The following is a 12,034-nucleotide window of genomic DNA, read 5'->3' as shown; positions in this document are numbered from 1 at the left end:
TCGCGGGCGGATGTTGTCGAATGACTGCTTCCGGGTTGCTGATTGACCTTGAACCTTCCGGAGCGACATGGCGGCTCTCTGGAGGCTAAGTGTCCTCTGCGGCGCCAGAGAAGGGCGAGGTGAGGGCAGCCGGAGGTTCTCAGCACAACCTCCAGCCGGGGAAAGGGATGCGGTTAGGATTCGTCTGCTGGGCGGTGAGACCTTTTGAACAGGGGTGTCCCTCCTTTCCTTTGGCACAGCATGACCAGCGTTGTCTTAGGGTCCAGATGTCCACCCGAGTGCATATTTCCCCTCCTCTGGGCTGACGTGGTGATGGGGTAGTCTGAAAGTTATAGTCCTGCTGCGGCTGTGTTCACGAGTTCTCTTTTTCTCCGCATTCCCTGTTTTTGGAATGTTCCCACCCTGAATCAGAAAAGAGTGTCAGTGTCTTAAGTCCCAATTTACGTATTGGTCGTTTCCCTTGGAGTTCAGTTCGATAATCATCGAGGGGGCATTTGTGTTATACAAGGTACTGTAGTATGATTGGGTTAAAAATGTGAGAAAGCGTAGTTCCAATTCTTAAAGAGTTTCCATTTTTATAGGAAAAACATATAAGCATAATATGACAGAAAGCAAAAACTACAGCACAGTATCTAAGTTGTATGCCAATCCAGAAAACTATACTAGCTCTGTGTTTTGGAAGGATTATCCTGTCTCACTTCCTGAAGGAGCTGTGCCCGATTTGAGTCTTGAGGGTAGGGAAGGCCACAGGAAGAAGGGCATTACAGTTAGAGGTAGTGGGATGAGCAGAAGCAATGATGAAAGGCATAGAAGCTGCTTGTTGTGAGAGAAAACAAATCGGATATTAGAACATGAAGCTCAAGGTGAGGAATGAGATGGTTCTGGAAAAGTAAACTGAAATCAAATCTCAGAAAAATTTGTCTTGATGTGGAGTATGCATTTTTCTTTGTGTGAAGGGGAGCCAGTGAAAGATTTGACATAGATTTGCAGTTAGATTGACCACCTTGGTAACTGTTTGATATTATAGATGGCCATCATGGGAGATGGGACAAGCCAAGACATAAGTTAGGAGATGAATTGAGACACTTATTGTAGTAGTCTAGGCAAGCATGGTGAGGTCCTGAACTTGGAAAGTAGTACGTAAGAGAAGATTGTCTCAAGAAATGCTAAGGAGTTATATCAGTATGATTTGGTATTTGACTGAATTTAGAAGGGAAGTCTTACAATGATTTCCAGATTTTTGGTTTAGGTTGACGAGTGACTGGGATATCATTAAATAAAATGAGGAACATGCAAATGAGAGGCAAGTTTGAATGAGAAGACGAGTTGAAGGGTGATTTTAGTTTTTGCCATAGTGAGTTTGAGGACCAGGTGGGGTACTTCAGGGGACAGAGCTTGCAGGTACTCAAACTTCTGAAACTCTGGAGAGATATCAAACCTGGGGATACAGAGTTGACTGTCACTAACCTAAAGGCTCTAGAAGTTGAGTGGACAAAATGTCTAGGGGTGGGCTTAGGCAGCAAGGAGAGCAAAGGGCAGATGATGGACTCCTGGGTGAGCATTTAAGAGCAAATGCAGGAGGAGACTGATATATAATGATCAGAAAATCAAAGGGAGAAGCTGAAGAGAGTTCTGTCAGAGAAAAGAAGGGAGAAGTGGCCACCAGTGCCTCGTGCAGAAAGGCCCAATAAGATGTTGGATGTGGTCACATGAGAACATTGGTAATTCATGAATGCAGCTTTGGTGGGGATAAGGACGAGTTGCAGGCCATGAAGAATTTTAGGGAAGTGAGGAAGTCAAGGTGATTTAGACAACACTTTAAAGAAGCATGTTTAGAAAGAGAAGAAAGGAGGGGAAGAGTGCATGGGTATTATAGGACATAGGATGAAGGGAGGGGTTAAGTATATTGCATCAGTTGAGGGAAAATGGTCAGTAGGAAGAAAGGAGGGGTTAAAGATACAGGAGAGAAATTATCTTTTATTGAGTGCTTATAACACTGTGGGACTTAGGTTGAACATCTTACATATATTACTTAATTTTCAGCAGAGTATTATGAAGTAAATACCAATGTTTTCATTTTACAAATGAGGACATTGAGGCTTGGAGAGCCTATTTAACTTAATTGTCCATTATCTCATAGTCGGTATTGATAGGCTTGGGTGTTCTTAGGTCTGCCTGTTTTTTAACCAAGATCTATAAGAGGACAGAAAGGGATGAGTTCAGGCGTGCAAGCACAGAAATTGATCTTGAAAAAGAAAGTCGTATCTCCCAAACTAGGCTGAATTACTTGAAGACAAAGACTTTGTCTTTATCTCTCTTGCTGTTGTGCAGAGCATAGTTTTGTATGTAGTAAAAGTTTGTTGGATGAGTAGATGAATGAAAGGATAAAAGAGCCATAATTAATTTTTGAGAATTGGTCAAAGTGAAGCCCTTTTTGCAGAAGTGTTCATCGATTTATCAGTCTTTCCATGGCTGCTTAGTCTAGTCTCACAGCAACCCAGTGAAATAGATGCTATCCACATTTTACAGATTAGCTGGTGATTCCCTATTTGGGGTTAAGTAGCTTACCTATGGGTCTTCCTGGGTGGCTCAGTGGTAAAGTATCAGCCTGCAATGCAGGAGACCCGGGTTCGATTCCTAGGTTGGCAAGATCCCCTGGAGCAGGGCATGGCAATGAGAATCCCATGGACAGAGGAGTCTGGCAGGCTGCAGTCCATAGCGTCACATGGAGTCACACATGACTGAAGCAGCTAAGCAGCAGCAGCAGCAGCTTATCTATGGTCATGTAGAAAGTCTCAGTCCTGTTACAGGAAAGGTGCTTATGATTCCCTTGATGTCTCTTTCCTCAGCTCTGTTCCTCCGAACCCCAGTGGTCAGACCAGCTCTTGTCTCAGCATTTCTCCAGGACCGACCTGCTCAAGGATGGTGTGGAACACAGCATATTCACCTGTCACCCAGCCACCATTGTATGTGCATCTTTGTCTGCACTGATTATCATGCCTTTGGCAGGACTTGCTCTCTCTGAGGGGAACTCTTGTGTCCAGCTCTGTCAAGTGAAGACCTAATCTACACTTGTGGGCACACAATGCTAGCACGGTTGAATGATGCCATTTCCACTTATACAGAACCTTCTGGTCTAAGTCTTTTTAAAATGTTTAAGTTTCTTAAAAGAAAATAGCTCTGTAGGGACAATCTGTTCAATATGGTTTAGTTACCTTTATTTATTGCAGAGGAGCTGGATCTGGATAATTTAGAATAGCAGACAGTTTTTAAAATCTTGCATATTCATAGCTATAATGATATGTTTGTTTTTATTTAGGTTGCTATTAAAATCATGTTATTTCTTGGATGAATACTATTTAGGTATTGTTAAGTCTTAGAAAATCCATAGGTGAATAGTGAGGTAACTATTTTCATTTTTAAAGTCTAGAAACATCAGTATTTTATAGAGATAAAGACTTTTGATTCTTAAGCCTGTCACTTGAAAGCTGCTTCTGAGTTATGAATAATTAAGCAAGTATAGTTTTTCTGCTATTTAGAATTATTTTAGCTTTGAAAAGTTGTTGATGAACTTTGTTCAGTTAGATTTAGCAGAGCGATTTTAACTTGGGGTGCATGGGACTGAAGGAAGGTCCCCAGGGTTGTGTACATAGTTTGTAACGTGTGTATCTGTGTGCATTTTTCCAGGAAGTAACTCCATCATTAATAAAACATTCCCAAAGGGGTATGTAACCCCCCCAAAAAAGAGGCTTTCAACGAGATGTTTAAAGCCCATTTTATTTTTACTTGTTTAAAAGAAAGTTTCATGTTCCTTCTCTATATTGGGCTATTTATAAGTAACAGAACAGAAGAGCCATAATCCTAAAAGTTGACATTAGAACTGCGCTTCTCTTTTAATTGACAGGCTTAATTTTCTTTTGGGAGGATTTTTAATATTACTTAGAAAGATCAGGTGTAAAATAAGATTGATGTTTTAAAGGAATTCCTCAGGTGTCACCAGCTTACATTTATAAGGTATCTGTCTATTATAATGAAGTCCAAGGTTGGTAATTCTGCAACAATATTTCATCCATCATCTTGCCTCTAAGCAGAGTGGATCTCTCTTTTAATTAATGTATGTAGGCTTGAGAAACCCTGTGCTGAAAGACTTCAGAGAAGGGAGATTGCATCTTTCTCATTTACCTCCTTTTTCTTACCCACTTTATGCTCAGAGTTAAATCTTAAATGCATACTGTTTGCCGTTCTGTTGGTTTGGGTTAGTTTGTGGCAAATACTGAGATGTGTATTTCCCCTGAAACTCTTAGGAATCTCGTCCTTCCTTTCTATAGCTGGTTCCAAGGCTGCATCTCTCCACTGGACTGGTGAGAGGGTTGTCAGTGTTTTGCTCCTGGGCCTAATTCCAGCTGCTTATTTGAATCCGTGTTCTGCGATGGACTACTCTCTGGCTGCAACCCTCACTCTTCACAGTCACTGGCAAGTACAGCAGTCCTTTCAGTCTTACCTTGTCTGTGCAGTTTGTTTGCTGTGAGCTTATCTCACAGTTGCATATGAGGGAGAAGTTGCTCAAAATACTGAAGATCTGAAGAGAACAATAAAACATACGTAAAATATTTACATGCCCAAATTTGTGTATCCACATGCCTGTAAGATGTCTTCCTTTTCATATTTTAGAGGCTTTTGAACTTAGCATTGCTTTTGAGAGTTCCCCATTTTATGTGGTTTGGCAAGGACAGTATGCTGTCATGGATGGGGAGGTGTTTTTTGGATTTGTTAGAACTGAAAGGACTTGAGGGAGTATCTTAGCCAAGCCTGTTATTTAACGTCTGTGGAAACTAAATCCCAGGGACGTTAAATAATTTGTCAGAATCATTTTCTTGATAGTATTAAAGGGGTTGTTTGCTTACCTAGTTTTCTTACTTCGTAAGCATTGGTTAGGAGAATTACCCTTCAACCAGATAGACCTTGCACAGTAAATGATCCCAGTTGCTCTTGAAATACTAGATCACAAGTACAGTAGGATTTCTCTAATGTGTGTATCTTGAAAGAAGATCAGTCTAAATTGATGAAAAATCAGAATAAGAGATAAATCTAAAGTCATGCTTTTTTTTTTTTGACCATGCTGTGTGGCATATGGAATCTTACCTTAATTCCCTAACCAGGGATCAAGCCTGTGTGCCCTGGAGTGGAAGTGAGTCTTAACCATTGGACCACCAGGGAAGTCCTAAAGTCATACATGTGAATAATTGCAATTGACTTCTCCAGTTACCTTATCAATTCTCTCCTTTTTTACACATATACAAAAAAGACTTGAAAGAGTTGTCTGTAATTGTGCACTAGTTCTTTAGTATCCCGTTTTTTTAAACCTGCATTGATTGGGCTTTTATCCCAACTATTTAACTGAAGTCATTCTCAACAAAAATCACTGAAGACCTTCATTTTTCCAAACCAGTTGTCCATTCTTTGTTCTCCACTTGAACTTGGCAGTATTCAACTTAATTGACTGATCTCTCGTTAAGTAATTTTTCTTTGGCTTCCTAGATACCATCCTTACCTTGTTTTCTTCCACCCCACCAGCTCTATATACCTTCTCTGTCTCCTCAGCCAGCACCTCCTCTTGTCTGACCTCCGAATAATGAAGGTCTGAACCCTAGGCTCGTTCTTGGCTTTCTTAAATTTCTCTGCCTACATACTTCCCCCAGGTGAGTTCAGATAGACCTCTTTGTTTTTTGTTCCACATGGCCCTCTTTTTCTGAACTGCAGACTTAGTATTTCCAGTTGTCCACTGGGATATCTAGTAGGCATCCCCAGTGTAATATTGCCCCAAATCACTCTTCCCCTCAAATCTCTCAGTTTTTCCTCACAAGCTTCTTCTCTCCTGTTCTTCAATAATTCAATTAAGTCTTGTTGCTCAAATCAAAAATCCTAGGAGTCATTCTAAATACTACTTTTTGTCTTAACCCCGCCACCAGTCCATCAGGTCTTTCTTTTAGTTCTCTCCTCAAAATATAGCCTGAATTGTCACTTCATGGTATCCTCACTATCACCACCCTAGCTTAAGGCAAGTTAAGCCAGCAGCCTTGCCTCAGCTACTTCAGTTGCTTCCTAACTAGTTCTCTATTTTTGTTCTTATTGCCCTTCTGCCTACACGGTCCATTCACCACATATAGCCAAAGGGACCTTTTTATAGGGAAAATTAACGTTTATCTAAAGAAGATATGGAAATGGCAAAAGGTGCATGAAAAAATGTGTTTGTTATTCAGTTCAATTCAGTCGCTCAGTCGTGTCCGACTCTTTGCGATCCTATGAATTGCAGCACGCCAGGCCTCCCTGTCCATCACCAACTCCCGGAGTTGACTCAAACTCACGTCCATTGAGTCGGTGATGCCATCCAGCCATCTCATCTTCTGTCGTCCCCTTTTCCTCCTGCCCCTAATCCTTCCCAGCATCACAGTCTTTTCTAATGAGTCAATTCTTCGCATGAGGTGGCCAAAGTACTGGAGTTTCAGCTTTAGCATCATTTCTTCCAAAGAGCACCCAGGGCTGATCTCCTTTAGAATGGACTGGTTGGATCTCCTTGCAGTCCAAGGGACTCTCAAGAGTCTTCTCCAACACCACAGTTCAAAAGCATCAATTCTTCGGCGCTCAGCCTTCTTCACAGTCCAATTCTCACATCCATACATGACCACTGGAAAAACAATAGCCTTGACTAGATGGGCCTTTGTTGGCAAAGTAATGTCTATGTTTTTGAATATGCTATCTAGGTTGGTCATAACTTTCCTTGCAAGGAGTAAGCGTCTTTTAATTTCATGGCTGCAATCACCATCTACAATGATTTTGGAGCCCAAAAAAATAAAGTCTGACACTGTTTCCACTGTTTCCCCATCTATTTCCCATGAAGTGATGGGACCAGACGCCATGATCTTCGTTTTCTGAATGTTGAGCTTTAAGCCAACTTTTTCACTCTCCTCTTTCACTTTCATCAAGAGGCTTTTTAATTCCTCTTCACTTGCTGCCATAAGGGTGGTGTCATCTACATATCTGAGGTTATTGATATTTCTCCCGGCAATCTTGATTCCAGCTTGTGCTTCTTCCAGCCCAGCCTTTCTCATGATGTACTCTGCATAGAAGTTAAATAAGCAGGGTGACAGTATACAGCCTTGACGTACTCCTTTTCCTATTTGGAACCAGTCTGTTGTTCCATGTCCAGTTCTAACTGTTGCTTCCTGACCTGCATATAGGGTTCTCAACAGGCAGGTCAGGTGATCTGGTATTCCCATCTCTTTCAGAATTTCCCACAGTTTATTGTGATCCACACAGTCAAAGGCTTTGGCATAGTCAATAAAGCAGAAATAGATGTTTTTCTGGAACTCTCTTTCTTTTTCCATGATCCAGTGGATGTTGGCAATTTGATCTCTGGTTGCTCTGCCTTTTCTAAAACCAGCTTGAACATCTGGAGGTTCACGGTTCACATACTGCTGAAGCCTGGCTTGCTGAAATTTGAGCATTACTTTACTAGCGTGTGAGATGAGTGCAATTGTGTGGTAGTTTGAGCATTCTTTGGCATTGCCTTTCTTTGGGATTGGAATGAAAACTGACCTTTTCCAGTCCTGTGGCCACTGCTGAGTTTTCCAAATATGCTGGCATATTGAGTACAGCACTTTCACAGCATCGTCTTTCAGGATTTGAAATAGCTCAACTGGAATTCCATCACCTCCACTAGCTTTGTTTGTAGTGATGCTTTCTAAGGCCCACTCGACTTCACATTCCAGGATGTCTGGCTCTAGGTGAGTGATCACACCATCGTGATTATCTGGGTCATGAAGATCTTTTTTGTACAGTTCTTCTGTGTATTCTTACCACCTCTTCTTAATATCTTCTGCTTCTGTTAGGTCCATACCATTTCTGTCCTTTATCAAGCCCATCTTTGCATGAAATGTTCCCTTGGTATCTCTAATTTTCTTGAAGAGATCTCTAGTCTTTCCCATTCTGTTGTTTTCCTCTATTTCTTTGCATTGATCGCTGAGGAAGACTTTCTTATCTCTTCTTGCTATTCTTTGGCACTCTGCATTCAGATGCTTATATCTTTCCTTGTCTCTTTTCCTTTTCGCTTCCCTTCTTTTCACAGCTATTTGTAAGGCCTCCTCAGACAGCCATTTTGCTTTTTTGCATTTCTTTTCCATTGGGATGGTCTTGATCCCTGTCTCCTGTACAGTGTCACGAACCTCCGTCCATAGTTCATCAGGCACTCTATCTATCAGATCTAGGCCCTTAAATCTATTTCTCACTTCCACTGTATAATCATAAGATTTTTGATTTAGGTCATACCTGAATGGTCTAGTGGTTTTCCCTACTTTCTTCAATTTCAGTCTGAATTTGGCAATAAGGAGCTCATGATCTGAGCAACAGTCAGCTCCAGGTCTTGTTTTTGTTGACTGTATAGAGCTTCTCCATCTTTGGCTGCAAAGAATATAATCAATCTGATTTCGGTGTTGACCATCTGGTGATGTCCATGTGTAGAGTCTTCTCTTGTGTTGTTGGAAGAGGGTGTTTGCTATGACCAGTACGTTCTCTTGGCAAAACTCTATTAGCCTTTGCCCTGCTTCATTGTGTATTCCAAGGCCAAATTTGCCTGTTACTCCAGGTGTTTCTTGACTTCCTACTTTTGCATTCCAGTCCCCTATAATGAAAAGGGCATCTTTTTTGGGTTTAGTTTTAAAAGGTCTTGTAGGTCTTCATCAGATCAGATCAGATCAGTTGCTCAGTCGTGTCCGACTCTTTGCGACCCCATGAATCGCAGCATGCCAGGCCTCCCTGTCCATCACCAACTCCTGGAGTTCACTGAGACTCAGGTCCATCGAGTCAGTGATGCCATCCAGCCATCTCATCCTCTGTTGTCCCCTTCTCCCCTTGCCCCCAATCCTTCCCAGCATCACAGTCTTTTCCAGTGAGTCAACTCTTCGCATGAGGTGGCCAGAGTACTGGAGTTTCAGCTTTAGCATCATTTCTTCCAAAGAACACCCAGGGCTGATCTCCTTCAGAATGGACTGGTTGGATCTCCTTGCAGTCCAAGGGACTCTCAAGAGTCTTCTCCAACACCACAGTTCAAAAGCATCAATTCTTCGGCACTCAGCTTTCTTCACAGAACCATTCAACTTCAGCTTCTTCAGCGTTACTGGTTGGGGCATAGATTTGGATTACTGTGATACCAAATGGTTTGCCTTGGAAACGAACAGAGATCATTCTGTCATTTTTGAGATTGCATCCAAGTACTTACTGCATTTCGGACTCTTTTGTTGACCATGATGGCTACTCCATTTCTTCTAAGAAATGCCCGAAGTAGTAGATACAATGGTCATCTGAGTTAATTCACCCATGCCAGTCCATTTTAGTTCGCTGATTCCTAGAATGTCGACGTTCACTCTTGCCGTCTCCTGTTTGACCACTTCCAATTTGCCTTGATTCATGGACCTAACATTCCAGGTTCCTATGCAATATTGCTCTTTACAGCATCGGACCTTGCTTCTATCACCAGTCACATCCACAACTGGGTATTGTTTTTGCTTTGGCTCCATCCCTTCATTCTTTCTGGAGTTATTTCTCCACTGATCTCCAGTAGCATATTGGGCACCTACTGACCTAGGGATTTCCTCTTTAAGTATCCTATTGTTTTGCCTTTTCATACGGTTCATGGGGTTCTCAAGGCAAGAATACTGAAGTGGTTTGCCATTCCCTTCTCCAGTGGACCACATTCTGTCAGACCTCTGCACCATGACCCGCCCGTCTTGGGTGGCCCCACAGGGCATGGCTTACTTTCATTGAGTTAGACAAGGCTGTGGTCCTCGTGTGATTAGATTGACTAGTTTTCTGTGATTATGGTTTCAGTGTGTCTGCCCTCTGATGCTCTCTTGCAACACCTACCGTCTTACTTGGGTTTCTCTTACCTTGGACGTGGGGTATCTCTTCACGGCTGCTCCAGCAAAGCGCAGCCATTACTCCTTACCTTGGACGAGGGGTATTTCCTCACCGCCGCCCTTCCTGACCTTCAACGTGGGATAGCTCCTCTAGGCCCTCCTGCGCCCGTGTTTGTTATTAGAGAAATGCAAATCAGAACCACATTGAGATGCCACCATACACCTACTCAGATGGCTGTAATCAAAAAGATGGACTGTTAAAAGGGTCACCAAGTTAGAATCCTCATATATCTCTGCTGGGAATGTAAAACATTGCAGCTACTTTGGAAAATAGTTTGGCAGGTCTAACAAGTTTTTACCACAGAGTTATAATATGAGTTAACAACAGAGAGTTGCCATCTGACGCAACAATTTCACTTGTAGGTGTATACCTACTGAAAGTGAGAGCATATGTCCCCATCCACACAAAACCTTGTAGCATAATGTTCAGAGCAGTGTTATTTTAGCCCCAAAGGCAAAATCATCCAGATGTTTCAATTAATGAATAGCTAAATAAATAAAATATATGTTTACAAAGGAGTGTTATTTGGCCATACAAAGGATTAAAGTGCTTATTTGGCACGCACTTGTTACCATGAATTGCATTTTGACCTTGACTGATTATGTTGTGCAGCCAAGTTAACTGAATAGCCTTCTAACCTGACATTACTTGTGGCTTTTCATTTGTACTGTGATGTTTTTTTTCCTTCAGGGGCATTGGACAAGTTGTTACTGACTATGTTCATGGAGATGCAGTGCAGAAAGCTGCCAAGACAGGCCTTTTGGTGCTCTCGGCTTTCACCTTTGCTGGGCTCTGTTACTTCAACTATCATGACGTGGGCATCTGCAAAGCTGTGGCTATGCTGTGGAAGCTCTGACCTTTTAGACTTAATACCTTGAGAATTGATTGTACACCTCCTTGCCTCTGCTCTGTCATGCCATTTCAACTCACAATAAGAAGGAAAAACATTGGTGAGACAAACCTCTTCTCCTAATCACCTGATTGTTTTTAGAATTTAATCTTTGAAGAAAGATTTGAGAGAAGTTGTATCTTAAGAAATTATAAGACTGAATTTTGTATTCTGGGGAGCTAATGGAGTGTCTCAGCTTTTCATAAGTCTCATAGTATAACTGAACATTATATATGAGCTTTTTGCCTTTTAATTGATCAAACTCTTAAAGGGAATTCAGCTTTATTACTCTCGATATCTGATCAAACGTCTGTGTTTGTGCTAGGATGATGGAGAAAGGGAAAGACTTAATTCATAAGTAACGACTGCAGAAAATTAGGCAGTGTTTAGTTTTTGTAAACCTCCCCCTCTGTTCAGTTGATACCAGTTACTGATGGTTACATGTCTTAGGGAAATTTGAAAATTAGAAATGCTGATATTTCACATTACTGATTTCTAAATCCTAGAAAGAAGAGCCTGGAGAGTTTCTGAATGTAGAGAAGTTCCATTTAGGGAAGAGGTCCCTTTATAGATGTTTCAAATTGTTGCAGATTCTAAACCAAGACTTAATCCTCAAATGTGTTTATTTTACTTGTCCTAAAATAATCTGTCCACAAATATAAAATTATAAGTGATAAGTTGTTGTTTTCCCACTGGGAATTTCTAATGTGAAAATGTATTCCATGAAGGTAATTTTTTAAAAAAATAAAATGCTGCATAATAAAAATTTATTCTACTCTTTTATGTCTTAATTGTTCCTAGTTTTATTTGGTAGAACTGAGTGTCTGTTACATATATGGCTCTGAAGCAGGACTGTATTTCCTTTAATTTCTTTCTGAGTTTAGCAGATAGGTAAGTTAGACACAAAGTACTGTAATACAGAAAAGACTTTCATATAATAGGCAGAAATATACTGAGTATAAGTAGTTTGGTATGAGGAGACTAAGATTAAGTAGTAGGAATTAAAATTAGGTCCAGATTATGGTGTTCTGTGAATGCCATCCTTTATATTCAAATTATATACTGTATGCAGTTAGTCTGGTCTAAGGAATGAGTGTAAGGCAGGATGGTTTCATCTAGCAACATAGATTAAATGGGACTGGGTGCATTTCACTCACTGAGGACCTTACTCCA

General features: G+C 41.2%; 1 protein-coding gene across 3 annotated transcripts; it reads left to right on the top strand.

Annotated features, from left to right (window-relative positions):
• The first annotated feature begins 4 nt into the window (after positions 1–4).
• On the top strand, positions 5–11,644 carry SDHD (succinate dehydrogenase complex subunit D). Of its 3 annotated transcripts, none has more exons than XM_027563772.1 (4): positions 5–119; positions 2,850–2,966; positions 4,329–4,473; positions 10,663–11,644. In XM_027563772.1, exons 1-4 carry the CDS (start codon positions 68–70, stop codon positions 10,826–10,828), a joined length of 480 nt encoding a protein of 159 aa, XP_027419573.1. In that variant the 5' UTR covers positions 5–67; the 3' UTR covers positions 10,829–11,644. The 3 variants fall into 3 exon arrangements, with proteins under 3 accessions (XP_027419573.1, XP_027419574.1, XP_027419572.1); XM_027563771.1 differs by having other exon boundaries at positions 46–194; XM_027563773.1 differs by lacking the exon at positions 4,329–4,473 and having other exon boundaries at positions 11–119.
• Positions 11,645–12,034: the final 390 nt, after the last annotated feature.

This window comes from Bos indicus x Bos taurus, chromosome 15 (assembly GCF_003369695.1).
Source record: "Bos indicus x Bos taurus breed Angus x Brahman F1 hybrid chromosome 15, Bos_hybrid_MaternalHap_v2.0, whole genome shotgun sequence".
Classification (NCBI taxonomy): domain Eukaryota; kingdom Metazoa; phylum Chordata; class Mammalia; order Artiodactyla; family Bovidae; genus Bos; species Bos indicus x Bos taurus.
The sequence above is the reverse complement of the archived record's forward strand: the minus strand, read 5'-3'. Positions and strand labels throughout refer to the sequence as shown.

Bases quoted from the DNA above. Each gene is read 5' to 3' on its own strand.
- SDHD (XM_027563771.1), top strand. From the start codon at position 68: ATGGCGGCTCTCTGGAGGCTAAGTGTCCTCTGCGGCGCCAGAGAAGGG. The intron at 2,967-4,328 runs GTATGTGCATCT...TCCTTTCTATAG, and splicing joins CCTGTCACCCAGCCACCATT to CTGGTTCCAAGGCTGCATCT. The intron at 4,474-10,662 runs GCAAGTACAGCA...TTTTTCCTTCAG, and splicing joins CTCACTCTTCACAGTCACTG to GGGCATTGGACAAGTTGTTA.